The sequence below is a fragment of the Poecilia mexicana genome, unplaced genomic scaffold, assembly GCF_051168715.1.
Source record: "Poecilia mexicana isolate PSO_F unplaced genomic scaffold, ASM5116871v1 scaffold_19, whole genome shotgun sequence".
Lineage (NCBI taxonomy): Eukaryota > Metazoa > Chordata > Actinopteri > Cyprinodontiformes > Poeciliidae > Poecilia > Poecilia mexicana.
In genome coordinates this window covers 8,893,185-8,920,295 of record NW_028263388.1, presented here as the reverse complement: position 1 = coordinate 8,920,295, position 27,111 = coordinate 8,893,185, and the positions used below count along the sequence as shown (strand labels likewise).

The 27,111-nt window shown below is 41.7% G+C and overlaps 1 protein-coding gene across 1 annotated transcript; it reads left to right on the top strand.

The window, feature by feature from the left end:
• Nucleotides 1–4,313: 4,313 nt before the first annotated feature.
• Nucleotides 4,314–21,807, top strand: LOC148153598 (protein shisa-6-like). Its single transcript, XM_088016403.1, has 3 exons — nt 4,314–5,966; nt 7,152–7,312; nt 19,899–21,807. Exons 1-3 carry the CDS (start codon nt 5,449–5,451, stop codon nt 20,099–20,101), a joined length of 882 nt encoding a protein of 293 aa, XP_087872529.1. The 5' UTR covers nt 4,314–5,448; the 3' UTR covers nt 20,102–21,807.
• The last annotated feature ends 5,304 nt before the right edge of the window (nt 21,808–27,111 follow it).

Here is a 27,111-nt window from a genome sequence, read left to right as displayed (position 1 = left end):
ACATGAGTGACCTTATCTGCAATAATGAGCACATTAAGGCAGTTCTGCACCGAGGTACGACTGCGGTGCGGTGGAAGGCGCTCCATTCACCTCCAGAGTCGCGCAAAATCTGAAAACCAGAGGAGACAGTTTCACTGTTATCCGCAACGCCAAGGGTACCTTCTGTTGGAAGCGCAACAGTACAATCAGTGCGCAGTGATGGTTTAACGAGGTGCAAAGCAGCTTGGAAACGAAATAACAAACGGTTTATTTATTTCTCCAGCTTTCGCTGGCTTTCATGCAGGTGTGTCACGAAATCTGCGGTTGTTTGGGTTTTAAGATGCATCTCTCTGTGTGTGTGTTTGGCTTGTTTCCTTGTTTCCCACATTCTAATAGCTACTTGTCCAATTTCCTCAATCAAATTGGATTACTTGCCTTCCCACACAGCTGCACCCCGTTTCTACTCAACCACCCAATCCTGGTTCACCAGTCAACTCTCCTAACCCTAACCCTACCTCTCAGTCAGAAAACTCTTGGTTATGTTGACCAACCTTTTTCCCCCGTGTGCTGTACACTTTGGACTTTTGTAAATTTGAGTTTCTTGTTGCTTTCAAGTACGGTCATATTCGATAAATTACAATATAGGTCCTGATGAGTTTTGTTTGCCAGGTAGAAAGTGCCTGGTGAAAGAAAAGATTATTTTAAAGGGACAGTGTTTTATATTTTCTAACCACATAAGTGCCATTTTATTGCACGAGTAAGGAGCTATGTTACCTTCAGTTGTTATTAAAAACAACACGAAGTCAAAAAGAAATTTGACTTTGTAACTTAATGTCTCAAAAATGGGTCTCTGTCTCTTTAAGAAACCCCTGCTCTTGCTGACATTCTAAATCAGGAAGTCATCGTAACATCGCTCCTCTATTAATGTTTTAACAATGTGTTTTAGCAGCGTTGCACTTAAGAGTAGCTTGTATAATGAGCTCAGCACACACGCAGTTCCTCCAGGTGTTTGCTAATTGCTGCTGGCTAGTCTGAAGGAGCTGAAGGGGAGGAGTCGCAGAGGACGGCTCACATGTATGAGGCGGAAGTCCGGAAACTTGGGAACTGCAGGTCAGAGGAGGAACTTCTTTTGTCTTCCCCCAAGTGTTTTGGACACCTGAATGGTTGTCACAGGAGATTAAAGGATTTCTCAAAGATGCATAAAAGAATCAAAGCAACACTGAGGAAATGGCATTACAACATGATGTAAGGCTCAAAAAAAGTCAATTTTACACAGCACTGCCCCTTTAAACCAATTTGAATAACAAACTGAACTTGACTGTTCTGCTTGATAACTAGGATAAATTAGAAAGTACGTATGATTTTATTGAAATCTCTTTGTTTTTGTAAAGATGACGGTTACAAATCTGAAAAATGAACATTTAATCTGACAAAGGAACAATTTTAGAACACACTCCAATTTAATGAATAGGAACGTGGCGTTGTGATTACATGAGGCAGCCGACTTTCTCTGGTTGCATCTGAAAAATTCTGACTTGAGTACAAATTAAAAGGCACTGTTAATAATGTTCCTGATACAAGTTGGAGAAGCGCCAGTGTCTGTTAATCATTTTAGCTAATTCGAAGAGGTGCACTATATGTCAAATCACTTAGTCTTTGCAACATTCATTTGTGGAATATTGCAATCGTAAAAGACGAATGGTATGCTATAATATTTCAGGAGCCGCGTATTAAAATTCTGCTTCCTAATTGAATGGCACGTCTGCCCAAAAAGCAGATTTAACATCAGCATCCTAATAGCAGTAGGCAAATAGTGGTAGTAGTAGCAATTAATTTCTCTGTATCTCCAGAAACAAACAAATAAAATATATACACATAGAGATGTAGGTGTAGCTGGAGATTTAAATGTAAATTGGCAGTGTAGCCGGAGGTAGGTTTTGTATGTTTGGGTTATAGGATTTAAAGTGAGCATTTGAAAGGGGATTCAGAGTTTCCATGTCAAAGTTCTGGTTCAAAGAGGAAATTTCTGATATTTTCTCAGAATAAAGTGTTACATATCCCAGGTATTACATGAACACATAATGTCCAGTTGGGCTTAGTAAGTACTTAATTAGTAAAACAAAACAAAAACAACAAAAAAAAAGCTTGTTACAATCCAGTTCTCTTTATTCTATGCAGTAAAACGTGTTCACTAGATTTTGGACAGAAAGTGTGTTCCACTGACTTAGAGATGATTCGTTTCTCAATCGTTCTGTACTTTTTATACAGTTGAAATCTGAAGTTCAGAAATACCAAATAAAAAGACACACAGGGTTTTTTTTTTGTTTTTTTTTTGCTTTTTTGCTCTGAAGTTAAATTGGACTAATCTTTAGGTTGGTTAGACTTACCAAAAGTATTTTTATTTTGCTAAATACCACAATAATGACATAATATGTTAGATATTTATTTAGTATTGTCTTCAAAGTCAACATTTTAAACACACTTCCTTAGTATTTGGTAGAATCGTCTTTGAATTGTATGACTAGGGTCAAACATTTCGGACAAAAACATGTTCTCTGGTACACAGAACCTGTCTTCTCCCTGAGCAATATGATAGCCAGACATTCCCACTTTGACTAAAACATGGATACATTGTTTGAACAGACACCTTCAACCGTCTGGAAGTTGTTTCCGGGTTTGAACCAGGCTGTTGCAGCTCTGCCATTCTGTTCCTGTCATCTTTGGTGTTTTCTTTTGACTTCAAGTGAGAAGGCAGTGTGTCCCAAAAACACATCCACAGACGTGCCTCCGATTAACTCAAACGTGCCTGTTAACCTGTCAGATGTTTCTGAAGCTACGTAATCTGGGCTTTCCCTCATTGTTTAAAGAGGTAATCATTCTGTATGTAAACTCCTGATTTTGAATACATTTTTAAATAAATCTGACACTTTTTTTGTTTTTTGTTTTTTTGTTCTCATTATTGTAGCAGTTAGATAGGAATGATTTTGGTAATTCTGATTGGTCAAAAGCACAAAACGTTTGGTCTGATTTAACTTCAGACAGAAAAATGTATTTAGTCTATTTAGTGTATACTTGTGGTTTCAACTGGATGTGTGCTATTACACGTATTGGGTTTTGTGGTGGGAGCTTGTGAGCTGCTTCCTGTTTTTCCATGACAATATCACCCCGAGGTTTGTCCAAGTTGATTACATTGTTTACTTCCAATAAAAATGTGACAGGACCAATAGTACTCCAGTTGGAACTCAGAAGACGTGGGATTTTCTTATGTTTTTCTCAGTGACTAGTTATTAGCAATATAAGCTAGCATCAGTATTACTCTGCAGTTAGGCACTAAAACTAACTAATCATGTTCACAACTAGAGCAGAAAACTGTTTATTACTCCAGCTGTCGCAAAGTTTTAAAGACGCGGCCGCCATGTTGGATTTGAAATCGGATTAGCTTGCTTTCTATCCATCCACCCATTTTCTTTACAGCCTTGGGGTCGGGAGGGTTGCTGGTGCCTATCTCCAGCTAATGTTCTGGGCGAGAGGCGGGGTCACCCTGGACAGGTCGCCAGTCTGTCGCAGGGCAACACAGAGACAGACAGGACAAACAACCATGCACACAGAGGCCAATTAACCTATGGCTTTGGACTGTGGTTTTGGACCGGAGTACCCGGAGAAAATGCACAGGGAGAACATGCAAACTCCGAACCCAGAACCTTCTTGGTGCAAGGCAACAGCTCTACCAACTGTGCAGCCCGCTTGCTTTCTAAAAGTTGGAAATTCAACTTGAACAGAAAATTAACTATTTTTTTCCTCAATTGTAATGTGGAAAGTTTGACTTCTAAATAAAAAAAAAAAAAAAAGAAGAAGCCATTAACAATTTTGAGGTTACAAGTCGCGGAACAAATGCCATTAGCTATTTTGTCGTGCTTAATTTTACGTCACTTAGCCAAACTTCAAATGTCGTGATGCAGAGAAAACATGCAAAAACAAATCGATATGTTTTTTTTTCTTTTTTCTCCTTTTCTTCGTTTTTTAACAAATAGATATATGATTGCAGGTGTTTGCTGTTGATTTAGGTGTAAATAAAAACTTTCTTACTTCAAATTAGTCATTTTTTAACGATATTCGCAGCCATATTGGATTTTCTAAAGGTGGCTTCGGGAAAACATCCTGCTTTTCCCAATCAGAAAAAAAATTGCTCTTATTGGGCTTTGCAGCTGATTTGTCCGAACTTCAAACTAAACACAAATCGAATCCCCCATAATTATATGGAATATGCAGCTGCCTAGAGGACTGTGTGGGCAAATAAACAAGCACGGGGAGAGAGAGAGAGAGAGAGAGAGAGAGGCCACCGTGTTCTGCAAACACAGACCTGCGAACCGCCCTTTAATTTAGACGTGTTAATGCCAATAAGCGGGGCTTAACTTTCATAAAACAGGAGGCGGCGGAGGCAGGGAGGAAAAAAAGAAGGGAGGGAAGGAGGTCCAATTTACCGATACTTGGCTGAGTTCTGACGTCAGCACCGAAGTGATGTAAGAGACGCAGGGAGGGAGAAGAGAAGAAGTGCGGAGAGAAGGGAGAGAGAGTGACAGAGCCGCTAGGAGCTCTGATGCGCTCCTCACTTTCGGAGACCCAGACATAGAGCGAGTCCCTAGCGGGGATCCAACCAGAGGTAGGTCGTTTTTCATCCTCCCACTCCGAAAAAACACCAGCTGAGCCGAACTTGAATCGCCGAAAAGCCTTAAAAGATGTCATCCGGTTTAGTTTTGCGCAGTTTTTCTTCTGTCAACTGAAATATCATCAATGTTTTCGATTACATTTTCTCTGTGTGGGTGTCGTGTTATTACCCAGTTGAGAAAAAAGAAAGAAAGAAAAAAACCGAGCTGACCAGCATGCGTGAAAAAAAACAAACAAACAAACAAAAAAAGAAACACGCTAAGTTATTAGGGCTCAAGCTGAAAGCATTGTTATTAATTAACGACGGGGTTTGTTACGTGACGGAAATCCTAATGAAGTCGTCTGGTGTATACTTGTGTTCCCTTCAGATTAAGTTTCCCTCCAGGAGAAGTGGCTGGGTCTCCGGGTATCAGCACCTTGGACAGCGACCCGCGCCGCAGCTCAGCCGGGGAGGAGAGCGCGCGGAGCCGGGGCTTCCCCCTCAGCTCCTGTCCCTGCCGGGATCGGGCGTTCTGTTGTCACCGCTCTCTCTCTCTCTCTCTCTCTCTCTCTCTCTTTCTTTCTCTCCTTCTCTACCTCTCTCTCTTGCGCCGCAATGGGCTTTAGAGCGTTCATTGCATAATAAAAGCAGAGAATGCCCTTGACGACCGCTTTGCGCCCAGCCGTACTCGCAATGATTGCACGGGAAACTGCGCGAACAAGGGCAAGACTGTGATTAAGAAGCCCGTTTTTTAATGCTTGACCAGAGTTAAAAGTGTCTTTCGCCAACACGTCTAGAACTTGAAGAGTTTTTTTCGCGCTGCCATGGGGATAAGGCACATTCTCCTGCTGCTCATATACCTGGACCCCCTCTGCGTCCTGAGCGCAGCCACGGGGGGCAAAAAGCCCAAGCAAGCTCCCAGGAAAGCCCCCAAAGCCACGGTGGTGCCCACGGTCGTCCCGCAGAGGACCCCGAAGCCGGCGCCCGCCAAGGACCACGACACCTGCCAGGGCTACTACGACGTGAGCGGCCAGTTCGACATGTCGTTCGAGTGCAACAACACGTACCACCGCTACTGCTGCGGGACGTGCTCCATGCGCTTCTGCTGCGAGCACAAGAAGGACCGGCTGAACCAGGCGGGCTGCAAATTCGTCACGCCGGTCCCGGATGCGACCTCCACCTCGACGCCCATCCCGACCATCAACGAGCTGAGCATGGATCACACCAACACGGCGGTGTACATCACCGGAGGGGTCATAGCCTTCATCATAGTGGTGGGGGTGTCGGTCAAAGTGGCTTACGACAAGGCTACGGGTCCGCCTCAGGAAATGAACATACACAGGTGAGTCCATCATCCAGGACGGAAGTGAGTGAAAACATTGCAAACCATTTAGTACCGTCATTTCTGCCTGGAGAGCAAAAGTCAGGAGGATGATGGTGTCACGTGTTAATGGAGAGCCGCGTTAGAAACGTGAAAGAGAAGCTGACAGTTAATCTGCTGTTAAGGGTGATGGTTATCTGAAGCAGGCGTTAAACCCCCAAAAGAGTCAAAAGCCTGAAATAATTGCATGAGTTGAAAGAGATCTTCGTGAAAGTGCACATCCATCCTGAAGAGATTAATACCCAACATTCATATTGCATGTTGTGTCTCACATTGCCTCCATCCCAGATACTTTAGCTAGTGAGGCAGATAAGTCAGAGCGGTTAGCTCCAACACCATAACCGCACCACCCCCTACCCCTCCCACTGACCCCGCCCTCTGTCTGTGGGCTTCATGTGGGCATCTTGACACACCAATCCCCCCCACAATGAACACTTGCCATAGTGACAGGCCGCTTCACCCCTCCTCCCGTACTGCGGCCGCATCCTAGAAACAGCGCCGATGGTGAACGGTGCATTATTCAGCACCTGAGCATCCTTCAGTCTGTGAATAATGTCACAGGGCCCCATCAAGAGTGTGTGACATGCATGCACTGCTGCACGTCCAATAAAGCGCAGGAGGACGAGTGTGCGGGCATGCACAGGGAGAGGGAGGGGTGAAATATTAATTTCAAAGCAAAAGGTTACACGGCTCATACATTTTGTCGTACAAAAGCTTTGAGCCGTGGCTCTGCAGATGTAATTAGATTTCCTTCCGTTTTTTGTTTTTCACCTCTCCCCGTCCTCTCTCTTCCAGAAGCCATGCCAGAACAAGCAAACAAAAATTTTTTCAAACTTTCTTTCATCATGATTGCTTCTCTCCCCGTTCCTTCTACCCCTCTCAGATTCCCACCCTCTTCCCCCCCTTGAGGGCTTCAGCCCTCCATATGCACCTGGTGCCGTCTGAAAAACATCCAAATTCAACCCAATTAGTCTGGATGTGCGCAGCATCCAGTGTTTGTTCCTCTTGCAAATTAACTTTTCGTCACGTTCCCAGACGTGGGAAAAGAGGAAAAGAGTAAATGTATCAGAGCAGTTTTCAAACACCTGTACCCTCTCGTTCCTTTAATCTCGTGTGTAACTGTTGTTCCTGTGTTGCCTTCTCCAGGGCCCTTGCAGACATTCTAATGCAACAGGGGCCCATCCCCATCTCCCAATACGACTGTGAGAATTTTGCAGCGATGAACGGCTCGCCAAAAGACAACACGCCGATCAGAACCTCGTCGAAGAATCACTACACCCCCGTGCATTCCTCCAAATCCAACCACGGTGAGCCCCCCCTTGGACCCTCGTCTGCGACGCATGTTAGAAATACACGGATCAGAAACTTAAAGATAGCTTCTGATCTCTGATTTTTTGCAAGAGGACTGATGTGCTGGAACTGATAATGTGGTTTTTCTTCAAACTCTTTAGTGTGTTATGTTAGCATTTAGCACAACTATCATTTCCACCATGTTCCAAAATGTAGTCAGAGGTTAGAAGTGCTAAAAAACAAAAACAAAGGATAAAGCAGAGCAATTCTCCTGTACTCCACTCAGCTTTTTTTTTTTGTTCCGTGCAACCTAGCGGCTCTGTGTATGATGCATTCACTAACTGGAAAAAGATTACATTTCAGAGTTTCCGACTGGCTGATCAAGCAGAAAATAGCCTGATTCTGGTCATCCGCCGATTTCTCTGCGCATCTTCACTTTGCTCTGAAAGCACCGCAGCTTTCCCCACACGCATCTGCTGAGGTGTTATACCTGTATGAAGTTAACTCTGTGTCTTTCACTGTGAAGCCTGCTTATTGTTCTCATGTAGAATTCGGAGAAACTTTCCTCACCTGTTCGGTGGTATAATTTCCGACAGAAACATCCTGTAATCATCCGATTAGAGAGAGAGAAAGATACAGCAGCAGAGAGGGGGTGGAAAGAGAGAAAGAGATGGGGGGGGGGAAGTAGCGGCCCCTTTAGTGGAGATAATGACAGGCTGGCGGGGCAGTGAGGACTTCACAGACTCTGACAGGCTGGAAGTGACGACCTCTCTCGCTCAGTCAGTGGGTGAATCGGAGCCAGGCTGCTCGGCGTGATTTAACCTCGCAATTCAGAGAGCAGAGGGGGAGCATCAATCGCTAAAACGCCACCCTCTAAATCTCCCCCCAGCCCCAACGAAAAAAAAAAGAACTCAGTATGGAGAACACATAAGGTCCAGGAAGCTAGGCGTCATTGGCGGCGGAGGCGGCAGGTTCTTAGGCGAGGCAGGTGTTATCAGATGAAGAGAGGCAAACACACAGATGGAGAATAATGAGATATTACAAAGCAGCCAGTGAGATGGAAAGAAAAACAGGGATGCGGGAGGCTTCAATGTGCAGAATGAGAGAAACTAGAGGGGTTGATTTTGCAGCTGTTAAAGTAAACACACTGACAGTGATTAACTGGCATTTGGAACAAATTCGTCTCGTTGTCCTTCCCATATCTGATCCAGATAACTGACAAAAAAAAAGATTCAATTTTTGTGTGTTGGATCATTTTTGTTGCAAGCTGCGTTTCCACTGACCATGAAGTTTCGCAAATTGGAATTACAAAATTAAATTTGCTTAATGGAACCTGCTAATTAAAAAAAAAAAAAAAAAAAAAAACTGGATAACTGGATGAAAAGTTGTTTCGCAAGGGTGAGGTGGTTTTCTTGGCTGTGTCGGAATGAATGTTTTTTGCAAAACTGCAATGGAAAAACTTTTTTAGCAACACGAGTCATGTGATCAAATGCCTGATGTTACTACTGGCGAAAATGACAAAGAACAAGACAGGAAGTCGTAGAAGGATGATGGCACCTCATGTTTATTAACGACTTATTGCATTAAACTTATTCACATGGAATTGTAATTGTGTTTCTTATTTATATTCATTAGTCGAAGAATATCGTCAAAGCTATGTGCACATTTTGTAATGGAGCTACTGTTTTGCACAGTTCCCCTGAGATACTGACTTTTCTGACATCAGTGCTGGCTTCAGTTTGTAGTTTTGAAGACGGTTTGCAGCTCAGATCCTCTGTTTGTCTGTGGCATCCCATCCCAACTGATTGAACTTGGAAGTAAGGCATTGGAAAACTAAACAAATTGCATATTTGGGTGAATATATAAGCTGCTCCCTGAACCCGGCACTCGTTGGCACTCCTCCCCATAGTGCTTCTTTGTTGAAGCTAATGGTAGGAACTGTTGCTTATGTTGGCAACTTTTCTTTGATGTTTTTTTTTTTTTTTAGTGATATTGCGATTGATGATCCAGGTAATGACGTTTCTGTTTTCCCGGTGCAATAAAACTGAACATAGCCAATCAAAAGTCAGATAAGTTGGACATAAAACTCCAATGTGCCAACAGAGCATTATTTTTAGCTCATTAATTTCAGATGTAAAGTGAGATTCACTTCTGCACTGGAGAAACTGCAGTTAATAATGAAGCAAAAGAGCAAGTCTGTGTGTTTTGACCTGCTGGATGGAAGCTGGAGTTTGGTGGAGATAAAGATGGAGTATTCTGAGCCTGAAGAAGGTATTTCCAAACCTACGTAACTTCAGTGTGTTGAGTTAAGAGAAGGCATGAGCTACTTGATTAATGACAACATGGTGTTCACACAGAGACCTAGAAGTGAAACGCATGACATCATTCAGTTGTTTTTATAGAAAAGAGAAAACAATTACTCCTATTGAGGCTAAAACAACAAAAGAGAGAAACGCTCTCGTTTTTGTAAGTGGAAATACTTCCAAACAGCTGATAGTTTTTTTTTTTTTTTTTTTTTTTGTAAGCTGGGAGTTTGCAGGAACTAGTGTAGGGGAGGAAAACCATACAGCCTGGGAAAACTCTGGTTCCTTTGACTCTTTTTCTGGCATCTCAGTGAAAGGACTTTAAAATAGGAATGTCCTGATCAGTGTTTCATTTTGTCCTTTAAGAATAGCCACGTTCTGATCCCGAGTCACAGCCTGATACTTCTGAAAAATTAAATGTCTTGAAATTTATGGACCGGATGAAAAGTTGATAGCTTTATAGTTCATTTCAGTGTCGCTTTGCTTCATTTCTGGACAGCCTGGACACTGTAGTCTTCCAGCTGGTGATATGGATTTATGTGACTTTGTGTTAAAATCTAAGTCTGGTCACTTCTGAAGATGATTACATCTGAGGCAGCTTACTAAAGTGTAGCTGTACATTGCCTGGCCAAAGAAAAAGTTGTCATCTGAATTTACTTGAAAAAATAGGCATGAGCTTCCTACTGGGTAGGTACTGTCAGCTGGCAAGACGTTATTTAACCCCAGCTGATGCAACGAGTAACTTATCATTTCTTAAACAACCATGTGGAAAGACAAATCCTGTGGTCAAGGAACAGATGTTAATCTTTAAGAAGGGTCATGTCATTAGCATTAAGCAGAAAAAACATCTAAGGAGATAGTAGAAGCTACTGATATTGGGCTAAGAACCATCCAACGCGTTGTTAAAAACAGGAAGGATAGAGGGGTTTAGAGAAATGTACTCTCCTAGGTTAGAAACTTTTCGTTTCCTGTATGTTGTCAAAGTGAGTGACCAGTGACTCCCCCCAACAATGGGAGCTGTCTTGAGCACATCTGAGCTCGGTGTGTGTGTGGTGGTGGTGGGTGGGGTGGGGGTAGCAGGTCACACACAAACACGGACAAAGTGCAGCAGTCGACAGAAAAAACTCTAAACTCTTCTTGTGTTGCTGAGGGAGCGACTGACATAATCACAGACAGCAGTTCTTTAACAGATATCCGAAACTAAGTTTCACGAGGGACTCCAGGCGCTAATCACTAAAAACATGGTGATTGGAGACCTGAGCCAATGCTTATAGGATTGGATCCGGATATCCTTATTAAACCACAGGAATGGGCTCACTCTCACAGCAGTGCTGTGACAAAGAAAATCTTTGAAACTTTGACATATTTTTGCACCTTGCTTAGATCCGAAATAACTCCAGTTGTGAAGAATACATTCAAACAGTAAAAGAGCTTTAAACACTAGTCATAACCTGTGTATAGATAACCTTTGAACTTAGTGACTTGTATTTTTTTTACACTGGACTGACAAAATTAATTAAAGAATCACTTAAATTACTTGCTCTCTTGAATCTTTGCTGAAGGAGACAGCTAAGGAGTTTGATTCAAGCGAAGTAGCAGATTACAGACTTGCTGTATTTTGGTGACAGTGGTTACACCCATAAATACTACATCATTCTGTGCCATGTCATAAAGAGTACTACTCACATAATCATACATAATACAACCACTTGGACTTAGCAAGCCCACAGTATAACCCCTATTAAACTCATGGTTTAATAGTGCTGGTATTGCTGTCTACTCTACAAAGCATCCTGTGTGTTTAACCGCCTGACAGTAAGAAATCCCAGGAATTGCCTCATAGCGTAATATTTTGACTTGTGATGGCACCACTTCTTTGCATGGTGCCCTTTTGGTCATGCAGGCTCTTCACAACTTGAATCCTTTCCAGATCCATAGCTGATTAGCATGTGTACCACAGTGCATCCAAATTCCTTAGGGTACTTGGATGTTGGAACATAACCAACAAGTAATTTTTTTTAGTGTGTACTTCTTGCCTTAATCCGTCTCATATTTTACTTTCACATTTGGAAAAAAGTTGCAGTATCCAGATTAAGAAGGATTTAGGGTTTGAGGACTCTAAAGGCTGTAACGTCTAGAAAGCCAAACCCCACCATGTGATTGGTTTTTATGAGAATGGATCTCGATCCCAGAGGACGGTGTAAATAGACCCACAGATGGTGCCAAACCAAAAAGGAACAAAAAAAAAATCTGATAATGGTTTTGAATACATATATTTAAAGATATTGCTACAGCTGTAGTGGTGGATTGTGAGAGAGAAGCAAGTCATGCGGCAGAGGTCAAGGGACGGAACTAGAACCTGTGACGACCGCATCGAAGACTAAGACTGTATGTGGATCGCATGTTTTACCACTTCACCATCACCGCGCCTATACTTTTTTTTTAAAGATGATGCTGAAATCTGTACTTTTTTTTTTACTTTTGCTAGTTATGGCGAAGCTCAACCTGTGTTCTTTCACCCAATACACCGTGTACTTTTTAGAGTCCACTTGTGCCACAGGACAGCAGCCACTTGGCATAGTGGCAGCTAAATAAAGGATTCCTATTCATATCCATCCAGTGGGTACATGGGGGACTTTTTTTACATTTCTCTATTATGACTGCAGTCTGCATTCATTCACTAAGTGTCTCAGTCCATTCCGTCGCCACATCACTCTCCGCCTAATGTTCGCCAGGCGGCCTTGGAGCGAGAGAAGGCTGACATGGAGCTGCACGTGGCAGGCTGCCTTTTGTTCAACCTTGCTTGTACTTATTGTCAGCAAAGGTCAGGCATTGCTCGATTCGTCTATCCGTGGCTTTGCTTGGCCCGGGAGAATTCTGCCTGCTTGCTAAAGCTAGCCAGACCAAACCCTTCCCAACCCTCACGTCAGGAGGAACAGGCGGTCCTGATGGCACTTGGACATGAAAGGCAGTGGCAGCGCAGGCGAGAGCATGCTTGATGTGCGCATAATAATCGGGAGCCCCACTGTACACACCCGCTCTTGAAAGAGAATGCATATTCATGCGCGTTTAAATGGGCATTTGGCACACACAGAGGAGGCGGGCCTCTTAAGAAGAGGGTCCTCAGATGGAGTCATCGCTGATGAGTTTGGCACTTCACATCCAGAGGCTTTTTCGAGACGCTTTTAAATCAGGTAGAGAGACCTCATAAAGCAAGTGGCTAAAGGGCCCAGGAGGATCCTATCAGCTTCAGTTTGGAGCGGGAATAACATCCATTTTTCCTTTGATCCGCGGCATGTGAAGATGCTCTGTCGCTCTCAGCAGTAATCACATCCTTGCCAAAGTATTTTTTTTTTATTCCTTTCTTGTCGTTTTGGAACTTCTTTTTTCTTGGAGACTCTAAAAATACAAGCTGATTTCTTTTTTCCACCTTCACAGGCCTTATGTGACATGGCACCCTTGGTGCATGACAAACTTTCTTGCTTTTTCAGGGCTATATATTCGGGTTTAAAGAGAGAAAAAAAATTGGGGCCCATAGCAAAAAATAAATAAAAATAGTGCAGACAGCATAATATGATACCAGCGCAAAGTGCAGCTATTTTTATTTGAATCCCCTCTGCGTTATTGTCGGGCTCAGATTCTCTTTTAGGCCGGGGTGTAAACACAGAGCGCCCTGCAGCCACAACAAGACGCAGTCCTTGAGAGGGGAGGAGCAGATAACTTAACAGTGGTTCGCCTTTGGTTAAAGTAAACAATAACCGCTCACTGAGTAATGCAGTTTGGCTCACGGCTTTCCTCAGATGAAGTTGATTTATCTGCCGCACACCGGAGACACAGATCTGCTCTTTCTTTTTTGTCTTAAAAAAAATAAGAAAGAAAAAAAGCAGAAAAATACAAAATGTGTTGCTTGGTTTCCTCTCTGACATTTTCCTAATGCGCAGAATGATGAAATATAGTTTCCAGGTAGTGCGGAGAGTTGCTGTTCTCCTCCGCCTCGCTTTGTTCAACGGCGGGGAAAAAAAAGAGAAGAAAACAATCACTCCCGTAGAGCAGTTCCGCAAAAAAAAAAAAAAAAAAAAAAAAAAGCAAATTGGATTATGAGTTATGAGGCTATGTTCCCGGCATCACAGCTATGAGAGTAAGCAGAATCACCATCTTAGAGCACTTGCCCCCATGGCGGCTGAGAAGCCGTCAGCAGCTGTCTGTATCTGCCTCAGCGCCTCCAGCGTGGGGAACGCCGGGGGGGGTTTTGGGCAATCGGCTAATTTCGTTTGAGATGGGCAAACTTTGGAGCTTAAAGGTCAGCAGTGGTGGACCATGAGAGGTCCTCATGATCGAGTAATCATTCCAGCCGTTTAAGCTGCTTTGACATGACCTTCAGATATTTTTAAAGCGCCACAGTGCCTATAGCACCATGAGAAAGTATTCACAGTCCTCAAATGCTACTGCATGCGGCCACACATTTATATGTGTTTTATTCACTGCTAAAACTTGCTAAGTATTTTTTGGTCTAATTTCGAGGGCAAATATCGTAGCACACTTGAAATAAGATATAAGGGACTGTTTTAAGTCAATAATTCCTTAATACTGATGAAAAATTAGTAGTTATTGGTGAAATTATCTGTCAGTGAGGCAAGACATTTTTCTCTTATTATGAGTGAAACAATCTACTGGTGAAACTAGTACTTTTTTTTTTTTACCAATATTAAGGAATTATTGACTTAAAACAAGCTCATAATTCGTACTGAAACGTTACTTATAAGCTAGTTTCTTCTTGTTTCAAGTGTACTTGAAACTAGACCAAAAATACTAGATTTTGTGCTTTTGCAGTGTTGGAATTTTTAAACTAGTAGAGCAACACAAAATAGTCAATAATAGTGAAGTGGAAGAAAAAAGATCTAAGGTGTGAATCATTTTTGCTAATAAAAATAGGGCGATAACATCTGCAAGTTTCTGGGGTATGTCTACAGGTTTTTTACGTCTAGACCCTGGTGGTGCAAGTATTGCGAGAAATACTTTGGTGTTATATCTTTGGTGGTATTTACAATAAAGTTTTATAGGGATTATTTATAAAGATTTCAAGTTTGATCTGCAGCTAACGAGATGAAAGGTTCAAGCACATTTATCTTTGCTTTAATCTCAAGAGAGATTAAAGTATGGGACTGACATCAGACCTGACTTCACTGTTGATTATTAGTAAACCACTGAGGTCTGCTTTCATGTATACTCAGTGACCAGACTGACTGCTCCCATTAAAACACAATAGCAGCATTTTCAACAGAGATCCCAGTAGTTCTCACTAGGCCTTAAGTCCAAAGAAGCCATATTGGATGTTGAGATCAAGTTTTTAGTGAGAACTCAACAGATTTCCTACATGATGTTCCAAATTTATGGGAAACATTATGTAAAGTTTTCTAATCTAAAATGGGAAACTTCAACTTCCATGTAAAAAATAGAATTCACAATAAAACCAGCCGTTCCATAGGTAAGAGCCCACTTAACAATGTGTCGATCTTATTTAAAAAAGTATGCAAAGATGGTGGTACTTGGTAGACTTAACATTTTCTAAATTGCTTAAGAGAGAAACACTGAACTGAAGAATTATTTTATGGCACTAGCTGGACGTCTGAGGTCATTGGCTTGCTGAATATACCCTACAATTTCCATATTGCTACTGAAAAAAACATTCTTGTTAAATGGTTCAGTGACTATTGTCCTGCACAAGTAGCATTTTGCATGTTTCATCTTGCCAGCGCAGTCTTCCACATGTGTGCTGTGTCCCCCACATTGCTTATATTATTTTGATTATCCACTACTAAAGTGACTTATGAGATCAGTTGCAGTTATAACCCCTTTATTTAGGGGTTATTTAGGGGTAGATGCTAATGTGAAACTTGAGGTTGCATGCCTCACTTTTCACATTCTTATTTGTACAAAAAGAAAAAGAACCATGCACAATTTCCCTTCCATTTTGAAATTCTGTGCTACTCTGTGTTGATTGGTCCAAATAAACACCCAATACAACATATTTAAGTTTGTGGTCACAGCAGAACAACATTTGGAAAAAGTTAAACAGCTTTGCAAGGCACTCCAGCTCCCTTTATTTACCCAGACAGTATATGTACAGACAATAATTAGTGTCATTGTTTGCCAAAAGGTTCTTTTAGCATTATATTCAGTGAGCTGTCCTGTCCCAGCCACACACCCAAACACGTGCACACTCACACCCAAACACGTGCACACACACACACACACACACACACACACACGCACACACACACACACACACACACACACACCCACGCACACACACACACACACACACACACACGTGCACAAACTCATTTTGCCCCCCACACCTCTTTCTCCTTCCCGCCAATTAATCCTGCCATAACATCTCTGCTGTGCTGACTGTGACCTCTCCGGCTCCTGATTGGCCGGATGAGCTTCAACCCAGTATTATAAATAACGTTTCCGTGCTGACTGCATCAACATATTTAATTGAGGCTTCTCCCAGAGTGCACCTGTGTTAAACCTCAGCGTCTCAGAGACCCAAGCTAATTGTCTCCTGGCCTTCGTCTCATTATTACCCCTTATTATGCAGATGGACCTTTGGCCCCACAAAGTGTATACATGTTCATCAGAGGTGGGATTCAGGTGTGAAGGCAGAGATTCATCAGCATCTCTTTGTAGTGTATGGTTAATTATGACGTACAATGAAATCGGGACTCCTGCAATTCGCCAGTATTAACACAAGAGGGCTTGTGTTAATGGCATCAAAAAGTGGCATTTTGGTACTTTGCCAAAATGGCATTAAACAAATCTCAAAATGTCTCAGCATATAAAACAAAAAGGTACATAGATGGAGACTGTTTTAGGATATACTGGATAATTAAGATTCCCTCTGCCTGGCTCTAGTACGGGTTGGCTGACTTTGAATTCGCACACCCTCTCTCGTCTCAGCAACGCAGCATCGCACTCTGCTCCATTCAAGATGCAATTATCTAAATATTCAAATTCATCCTCTCCTGGAGGTAATTCAGAAAGTGTAAGTGTCCAGTAATGGCTGATTAAAGAATGATTACCTTGTGGATTCTCAGCCCCTCCTAGCCACGGTGTGCCAGGCGTATACGAAGTCACCATTTCCTTTGTATCAGGGACGATAAATTCATAATGCGCGGCCATTGCCCTGCGGACCCTTCGCGACAAACGTCGGCTTAATGAGCGGGAGATGGGAGCGGGTTGGCGAAACGAGCGGGATGACGGCTCTTGAGGGGGTCTTTCAGATGGAAGGGGTTGTCGCATTTGGTTGCGGGGCGGCCTATCAGTGACAAAGGTGACGGAGGGAAACAACAATGGCATGTGTTTGTGTCAGACACAAAATTGCTTGTATGATTGAATGGGAAAAATAACCCCAGCAGATACTCTATCTGCAGCCATAAAAGCAATGTGCTGAGAGGTGTGATTGAGTTCAAAGTGCATCGGTATGTGGGCGGTGGAAATATATTGCTTTTCAGACCTTTTTTTTCCCCCACCTTTCTTTCTTTTCCTCTCTCAAACGTTCCAGAGTGTTTGTCTGTACGGTTCACAGATCAGCCTTTCCTCCTTTATTTGTGTCTAACAGAAATGACACCATGCAGAAATTGTCTTCTTGATATCTGGGTAAGAGAGTTAAAATAGCCAAATATTTGACAATTTTAACAGGTCACCGGCAAAACTTGAACTGCTAAACATATCTGCTTTGTTAAGCTCCTCAAACATAAGATTGTATAATAATTGCTTTCAGTGGTGGGGATGTGATGTTTTAGAATCCTGGTCTATATTAAAAGGGTAGCTATGCTGTTCAGAGATGTACTTATAATGGATTTGATTTGGATTTCTGATTTTCAAGAAGCTGGGATTTGCTTCTTATTTGTTTTTAGGTAACTTCTCTTTAGACCCCTCCTGTCATTAGTGGTCATTAATTTATTAAATTAGTAGCTGAGGCAACTTTCCACCCTGGTTCATTGAGAACAGTTGCAGTAAAGCAGAGATTTATTTCTTTAAAACAAAGAAAATAATTCAGAGTAGCTTCTTAAGCGCCTCACATTAGTCAGGAGTCGTAAACATTGATTTCTGCTCGTATTCTGTAGAAAATTCATCCCAGTACATTCACTTAACGATTTCCACCACTTTTAATTTTTAGTTTCTGTAACAAACAAAGTTTGAAAGCTGAGAAGAAATAATAAAAATAACCCAAAAAAACAAAACAAAGCAACTTTTTTGTAAAAGCATTCAGCCTTGCCGGTGTCTGCTGAAGTTAGTTCTGGATCAGTTCGCTGCTTCAGCAATTCAATAAAATGTCCCCAAGGCTGGTACAGATTTATATCCTTTGATGCTCTGCTCCTTTTTGGGTATAAAACTGCAAAAGTACAAAATGGAGATGGAGTGAAAATGACCAGCGACCCATCAAAGTCTGGTTCTGTTGTAACAACTTTAGTGGAGGCTGGTTGAATTGGCACGACTCCACTGGAGACATAGTTACCGAAAAATCGTCAACTTTCGTTTACTTATTCCAACAGCAGCTTTTACCCTGAAAAGAGGCTCGGTTTACTAATTAGTAAGCAATCTGAGCTTTGATTGGCCATTTCTGGTCACCAGCAAAACTCTCAATGTGTTTCAAGCAATCATGAAACCCCTCCTCGTCTCCGATTGGGAGGTATTTAAAACACTCGCACCAATGGCCAATCCTGTGGCTGTACGTGATAAAAATGTTTTCCTGTGTAATTTGTTACTTGTTAGGAAGTGCAATTAGCTGTACATAAGCAGAGGTGACATTGGTGTGCCCACTTGTGTCATGTGCATATATGTATATATATATCATGTTAATGACCTGTGTTAATGTGCGTTCAGGAAGCCAAATTACGAGAGAGCATTCTGCTCTAAGCCTGATGGTTCAAAACTAGAAAAATGTCACCTTCGAATTAGTGAAAGGTTTCTGGCTGACTTTAATGTCCTTAGTGTCTTATTGATGAGACACGGCTGGATGGAGCATGAACTTTAGGATGTATTCAGCTTCCATCTGTTGGAATAAAGAAAGACCTAAGACAAAAAAATAAAACCTCATTCAAGTCAACCTACAGAATGATACCCGCAATACAAATTACTAAAATGAAACTACCCTTTTTAAGCAGAAGGGCTTTGGGGAGAGCCTGAGTATTGTTGCCAATCCGTGACCAAAAGAGGTCAGCAGAGGTGGATGTATGCCTGGCTAAGGAATCCATTTGGACATTTTCTTTGTATGTCCCTCTCAGAAGGCCGACCCTGAAACATTTGGAGGCATTTTCAAAGCCTTCCAGCCTAATGGGCTTGACACACGGGGAGTGAAGTCGCTCACTCTCCGTCCATTTTCTATGGTACGTGTACGATGAGGACAATTGCTGCCAAGCAACCGGCAAAATTCGAACATGTAAAATTTCAAGCTTGTATGTAGACGTTGACACATGGGCCCGTTGGACTCACCCCTTTAGCTTTCGTTTGTTGCTCCCTGTGTGTAGACCCCATGGATGAATGGAAGGAATGCCAAAAATCAGATGTCACACATACATCACACTACAACGGCCCACATTGCCCCCCGGACTGGAAACTGTTTTGGGATTGTTTTGGGACGTCGTAACCTGAGCCACCCTTAAACGCAACATGAGCACTAAGACGCTTGCGCTGGGTTTACATCTGTGCAGCAGTGAACGCTGAACTGTGCAGGTGTGTTAGAATCATGGCAGCAAACCAGCAAAACGCAAAAACCTTGGCACAGCCCCCCCACCCCGCAAATAACCGACTGAGTTGAGTAAAGCTGTTGGATGCAGGTAATGTTAGCTAAATGATGATTAATTAGCTAATACCAATACAGCTCCTTAAGGAGTAGCCTACAGACTACTGGTGTTGTTGTCTATGTTCATGTTACATTCATTTGAGTAACTTTTTTTGAAAGGTACTTTTAAGAGTAGTTTTACTACACTGTACCTTTTTCTTTAACTTGAGTAATATTATTATTGCTATGTATATTAATTTTGCCCCCCTCTGTTAAACTCATCTGGAGCCTGGGTTTCAATGATTTGCTAACCCTTCTGAGTTTGATTATGACCTTGGAAGAAACAACAAAAACAAGCAAAGCACTGCTCTAGCTCAATTAAAAATCCACGTTTAATAGTCAGAATACTAACAAAACCTTTTTTCTCTCTGCATTCATGTGTCTGCGTGTGCTGTGTCCACCTGAATGAATCAACGTGCTAATGTGGTGCGGTGGTGCTCGCGCCACCAGGTCTCCACTACGGGAAAGAGAGCATCCGGAGCAGCGGCGGCGGCGACCTTCACAACTTCATCTCCTCTGGCTTCGTGACGCTCGGTCGAGGCCACCAGAAAGGTAGAGCGCCACCTTTGCTCCGCATTTCCTTCTCTTTTCCTCACGCAGGCGGCCTCCTCTCTCATCCATATCGACACACCGTGCTGCATACACCCCGCTGAATGCTAATTCCCACCCTCTAATGTTCCACTTGCAACACTGGTGATCAACAACAAGACACTCGATGAAGGTGAAATGTTTTCAGATTCAATTTCCCTCCCCGGGTAATTCACATGGACTCCTGCCTCTGCATTTTTGCAATTAAGTACAAGCTCGCGCGTGTGCCAGCCTCCACTGGTGGGTGACGCAGGGGCGGAGAAGGTGACTTCCAACTCATACACAGTCATGACCACATGCCATTAGTTGGGGGTTTTGCAGGGGGCAAAGTTTTCCCATGGGTAAAACACTAATTAGTATGCAGCTAAGACGTTGTGATTTATTCCGTTTAATTTTTATTTATTTATTTTTTGTTCCGCTATACCAGATGCAGTTCACGGGAGCACGCAACCCCCCTTTCACCTGATAACATCTTTTTGAATATTTAATTGAACGCTTGTTCTGCTGCATTGTAAATAATTGCTCTAGTGACAAGTCTACATGGTTTAAATATAATTTGACTTCCGCTGCTGTGTGCGTCGTTATCACTCCTCCGCTCCCTTCGTATCGCCGTCAGAGCTTGCTGGTTTCCGGTTCGTCGTCCTGACCTGCTGTAGCTGTGGTGTCCGCTTGGTTTGATTTCACGCCTTGTTTTGGCCGCCACGCGTCGCGGGTTTTGTCTTCAACTACGTTGAATTGCCTGGGGTGTTGGTGGGGGGAGAAGTTTCCCCCATGTCCTTAACGCGCTTAACGAGCAAACTTCGTGTTTTTATTTTGATGACTTCTTCTTCTTCTATGGCGTTTACTGGCAGTTTACATACTTGATGTATTACCGCCATCAACTGAACAGAGATGTAATTCAGAAGTTAAATCCTGTACCTTCAAAAACCTTAAAATATCCGTATTATATACATACTTATACACTCACACACACAGACATGCATACTAAATCCTCCAGGTTTTGATCTGTTTCACAATCTCATGCCGCTAGATTTGGGAAAAAAAAAATCAGACGTTGAAACCCCCTTCTCCCACAATGGTCCCCTCCCAATTTCTCTACAAGAGATGAGTAATGTGGGAAAAAGTTATTAGGGTTTTATGAATCTTGCGAATTTTACAGTCCCTAATTTGTTTAAATAGATTTTTGCTTTTGTGCAAACATGACAATAGCGGGCCTCCCACACGGCTGGCAGTGAACCCCCTGTGACAGTATGGGGTGTGCTTTAGCTTTCAGCATCTGTGCTGGTAATTCTGCAGTAATTCTGTGCTTTTCCTCGCAGCGGCTTGCTTCTGACTACTGTTGGGCAAAAACAAATGACAGATTGTGAGACTGGGACGGCGTGCTGATGCTAAAACACCCTCCCCTCCTCTTTAAAAAAAAAAAAAAAACAGAATAGAAAAGAGAAATAAGTAAAGCACATGGAATCTTTAAACAGTTTTCTCTTTTTTGGCAGCATCTCTGTTTGGCTGCGCGGCGCCCGGAGGCAGGTGTTACTGCAGACTGAATCCTTAAAATCAATGAAGCTCTGTTATGAAATTTCGCTTGGATATTGTTGCCTCTCGGAATTATCTTCAGCATCTTCACCACTGTACAATAACTCCGGGGGCAACAGAACGAAACGAGCAGTTTCTGCTAATGCCTCCCCCGCTCCCCGTCTCTCCCGCAAGCCGCTTCTTTTCTCATCTACAAATGCAGATTGGTTTCTTCTATATCCACAAATGTGTTGCTGTGCTGTCCTCCTGCTGCATTGTCGAGGCAGCCAACACACAGCAGGGGAAACAAGTATTGAGCAAATGAATGTTTTTCTAAGTAAATATACTTTGAATGAGGCACCAGATGTTGGTAATTAACCAAATATTTGTGGGAAAATTACTTAATAACCTAAGTTGTATGAAGCAAAGCGGGATTACACAGGTTACACGTTGTAGAATCGCATTTTTAACACAATTTCATAACATGTTCTGTATGGAGAAACTGTCACATGGATTTCTCAGGTGGATTTTTTTCCCCATAAAAATCTTAAATGCTCTTGGCTCGCTCTGTTTTTCACTTCTTTCTCTAGATTTTCACTTCAATTCAAGCCGAGTGGCTGACTGGGCTCTTCTGGCAGAATTTCTTTCTATCTCTGAAACCAAAAGAGAGTTTTTATGGCTGTGTTTGGAATCATTTCCTGGTGTATTTTCACATTCTCATTTAGAATATTTTGTTGTTTTTCTCAATTAAGCTATTTCTTGTGTTATGGGAAGACTGCTGGTGTAACATAAAATGAAAGACATTCCTACACCATAATGAAACCAACTCCAAATTTCTATATTAGTATTAGTTGATGTGCAGATCCAAATCTACTTCTACTTGAAAGAACATCCAAAAAGTTAGTCTGTTTTAACTCAGTTGAACCGTATTTTCCCAGTATTTCACTGGCTTATCCTTGTGTTTCAAAGTCAACTTTAAATAAGCCAAAATATGCTTTTTCTTCACTGGTGGAGTCTTGCGCAGCATTGGTTTAATAAAAAAAACAAACAAATATTTTGATTATTCTTTTGGCTCCTTTGTCAGTAATTTTGTGAAGAGGACATGGTTGTGTCTGGTTTATGACAAATTAATTAATAATTTTTTTTATTATGAGCCCAACCAGTCCTCATTTGAGTATTTGGAAGTTTACAAATGTTTCTGTAACGAGTGGCATCAGAATGTTGTGGGTCAATGGCTTTGCTTGGTTTGTTTTTACCCATTATTAGATGCTTCTTATGCGATAAACCTTTAAATAGGCCAATTGTTGGGAGTAAATCAGCTGCTACTGAAAAGAAGCAGGATTTTTCTTTTATGCTGATAGTTTTTCTCGGGTTTCCATTCTTTTTGGAAGTTTCTTTAGCTTCATATAACACCTATTCCCAATGTCATTCCACTTAAACCTCCCCCCACCCCAAAAAAAGATTAAGTTATGAACTTTATTCTCTGAATGTCAGGATCACTTGATTTGTTGCCACCTTTTGGTGTGGATTTGATGTAAAACAGCCTTAACAGAAATAGATTTACTTGTAAAAAGTAATTATTTCACTCGCTGCATAATGATTTGGAAATTCTTCCATGAACCTGCTAATGTTTCGTCTTGCTCCGGTTTTTTTGGAATTATCTCAAATTTGTCCGTCGTTAAAGCCTTGTGTGCGGCTGATGTGAACTCTGATGAGTCACATTAAGGTTCGCAGCGTGTAAACACTCCGTCTGAATTACAATCATACAGAGTTTCATTATTTTTTGATGAGGTTTGCTCAGCTTAGTTTAATTTGGCTAAAGACAACATGGCAGGAGAGGGGGAAAAAAAAAGAGAGAGAATACACAAGCACAGACTCAGGGCTGTCGGTGGGAAAATAAATCCAGTAACAGATGTTTGTATTTTTCACTGGATCTTTTTTTAAAAAAAAACAACTTTATCTTACAATGACTGAACGAGGTTCAGGAGTCATGATTGTGGTCCTCTGGCGTAGATAAGCTCGCCGTCTGTTATCGTGCCTAATTATACACGCAGTAGGTGTGTTTGATTGTTAATTACGGCAAGTTTTGTCTGTACATTGCAAAGCCGTTCCCTTTGGGGAGCGGGGCGGGAGTGGCAGGAGAGTTCAGGGGGTGTCGGCGAGCGTCGGAGCAGCTGGATACTTCACATCACAGCTACGCGCTAAATAAGATCAGCTGCAGGCTCCAGGGGGAACTCGCATAATTGGTTTTCCATATTTTCTCAAAAAGTTTTTTCCCTCTCTCCATCCCCTCACCTTTTCTGGTTTTGGTTTCAGGTCTTCATTAGGCAGGTTTCCATCTTTCAGTCTGATATATTTTTTTTGCATGTAATTGAAATGGGTCGTTATATTTTGCCAATTTACCAATAGAATATTTTATAATTACTAAATAAATTGAAGCTACTGTGGACTAGTCTAGTTTGAAGCGTGTTAAGGTGTTAGAACAGCACAATAAAATACTTTAATGCAACATGACAAAGTGTGAAATCCTGTAAGGGGTGTGTGTGTTGTGTTCGCAAAGCATTAATGGTGTTAGCAGACCAGATGGATTCAAAATGATTTAGAAAAATGATTCCAATCCTTTACAATAAAAGTATTTTTTTACTCTTATGTATGCAAATTGTAATAAGAAGAGACATTTTTCTCTGTTAGCCATGGTCTCTGTCTTCTGTCATGTTCCATTTATGTTGGAAATCAGAATGAATAGCAAAACACAGATATTCCTAATGATAGTTAAATAAGGATAATTATTATAAGCAAACAAGCCATTTCTTAAATGAAACATATGTGTGCAACTAATTTGTAACGTAGACATGGTCGGAGGTGTAATTAAATGATTTAGTACAGCTGGTGAGCAGCTAAAGAATTGGCAATTGTGGATTAAAGGAAGGAAACAGAATTTTCTAAATATAATGTTTTAATTAAAAATTTCGAACATTGGTCATTCACCAAGAATGAAAGAAGTGACAAGAAATACCTGTCCTATTATGAAATAATGTTTAAGGTTGTTTTTTTTCTATAACAGAAATCTAATCAACAAATGGACCAACACAGACAGAGACTAATGCTTACATGAAATCCATTTTTAGGGAAGTTAAGAGTTTCCAATAAAACTTGCATGTCTTGGATTTTTGAAATAAGTACCTGGAGTAAAATATGAAGAACCGTTGTATTTATGTCATTTAACTGATTTCCATTCTTTAGATTTTATTCTGTTTTTCTCTGTGGATCATTCTTTGTCACTGAAGGTTTGGAAACTTTTCACAAAGACTTACTTCTAACCACATAGTTTACTATCAGAAAAAAAAAATTAAGTGATTGTGAGTTGTGGACAACAACAAAGTGGATTTATGAAATAAACAATGTTCCAATTTAATGTTGATTGTTGTTTAAAAGGTTGCTTTGACGTATTTATTTCAGTGCTTTTCCATTCCCTAATCTGTGACTCTGTATGCAATCATAATAAGCAGAGCATCTGCCGTTTCCTGAACAATTACGTTAACGAGGGTAAGGCTGTTTATTGCAGCGTGGCCCGAGAAGTCTTAGGATTTATAGTGGCTTGTTAAAGTATTACAATTAAATACAGATCATTTATTTAGCACCAATTCGCAACAAATGTCATTGCGACACGCTTTACAAGGCACACAGGTCCAGTTTATATCCAGTCACGTGGAGGGCAAACTCCTCCTTGACTTTTTACACATTACAGCCACAAACCCATATTTAGTACTGGGCTTTAATGTTACAGAATAACACAAATTGTTCGTAATCAGAGAACAATATTATTTTCTTTTAACATTTTTGTCACAAATAGACATTTGGTATTCATATTTAGAGACACCTCTTTCTGAAAGTGCAACTGCATGTCCTTTAGGGTGTTTCACACCAACTTTACACATCATAAGATGAAGATTTTTGTCTATTCCTCTTTATAAAAGAAGCTCCAACTCAGTCACATTGGATTGAACATCAAATTTTAACTCTTACTTCAGATTCTCAATTGGCCCAGTGTGTGTCCTTTGACTGAGCCATTCTAACAGCACATTATTGAGCTAAACCAATCGAATTGACCTCTCCCTCTATATTGAGGGCTGTTTTCCCGATGAAAGGTGAACCACTTTCACATCGTTTGCATCCTCTAAGAGGTTTTATTCAAGGACTGCTCTGTATTTGGCTCCACCCATCTTCACATCAACTCTAACCAGCTGCCTTAAGAAAAGCGCCCCCTAACAACCAGGTTGTTCCACTACATGTTTAAGAAATGCTTTGCGATGGTTCACCATGTAAACGTCCATTATTTACTTATTTATTTATTGTATATCCATAAAGATTTCAGTTTATGGATGCAACATGAGTAAAATCTAAGGATTTTTCAATAGTTTTTTTTCTAGGCTGTGTGTTGTTACAAGTGGTCTGATCTCCATCTTCTACCGACATGAACTCCAAGTACTCAGGATCTTATCTTGACACAGAAGTGTTTTCTCTTTGGCACCCTCCGAGACTTATTAGCTAATTGCGTTCCATTGATTAGCAACCTTCCCCCCCAAAAAACAACAAAAAAACAACAACCTATTTAGTTTAAAAGTTTATTTTCTTTTACACATCTAAGTGTTTTCCCTGGGTGACAGAGTTTTACTTGTGCTAAACTTTATTTAGTATGCACAGCTGCTAACCTTGCTCCCGTCCCCACGGCCATCTGTCCAGATCGATGCACTGCCTCACACATTCCTTTGTTTCTGCGTATTCTCTTGTCCTCTTGTCCAAAATTAGGAGGCAGCGAGGTGGAGGCTTCTGTCAAACTGAGCCAAACTAATGAGCTTGCTCACTGATCTGTTGTCTGCGTGCCTGTGTGTGTGTATGCGTGTGTCTATGTGTGTGCCGCTGTCAGATGGGACCGCACTGTTACACCGCCTTGGGTGCGAAAACTGCAGAACTCAGTTTGAAGCGTCAGAGATGCCAGAAATTGTATAAAAGTTCACTGGGAACATAATCTCAGAAGATAGATAAGAAGGGAGCCGGAGCAACTTTGCTTCCTCTGTGTGTGTGTGTGTGTGTGTGTGTGTGTGTGTGTGTGTGTGTGTGTGTGTGCTGGCAGTAGTGATGCAACGCCGCAACACATCATCGCTTCCAGCTAATGCAGCCCGATCGACAGTTTATGTTAATTGTTCTTGTCACGGGAGAGCTGCAGCGTGGGTTTCCATTGGCTCTCAGTCGCCAGGCCAAAACCGCAAATCTGTAAACTCCCGCTCAGGAAAAAGGCGCGGCGTCCGGATCAAGGATCCCCGTCTTTTGGGCGGCTAGATTACAATGCAACACCTTGATTGACTTGAATTTTCGGCGTCGGACTGAAGATTGACAGCCCGTATGCAAATTTGATTGCATAATGTAAATATGCAGCTTGCAAGCTGTTATTGGTTGAATGCGTCAGTTTTAATTATTTTCCCGTATGTCACTCTTGTTGGTATAAAACACAGCCAAGCCGTAGAAACCGGAGGAAGTGATTACTCCAGACAAAGCCTCCATT

What these genes read in the sequence shown, in the direction of transcription:
- LOC148153598 (XM_088016403.1), top strand. Translation starts at nt 5,449, where the DNA reads ATGGGGATAAGGCACATTCTCCTGCTGCTCATATACCTGGACCCCCTC. An exon ending in CAGGAAATGAACATACACAG is followed by an intron (nt 5,967 to 7,151) that starts GTGAGTCCATCA and finishes TGCCTTCTCCAG; the next exon opens with GGCCCTTGCAGACATTCTAA. An exon ending in TTCCTCCAAATCCAACCACG is followed by an intron (nt 7,313 to 19,898) that starts GTGAGCCCCCCC and finishes TCGCGCCACCAG; the next exon opens with GTCTCCACTACGGGAAAGAG.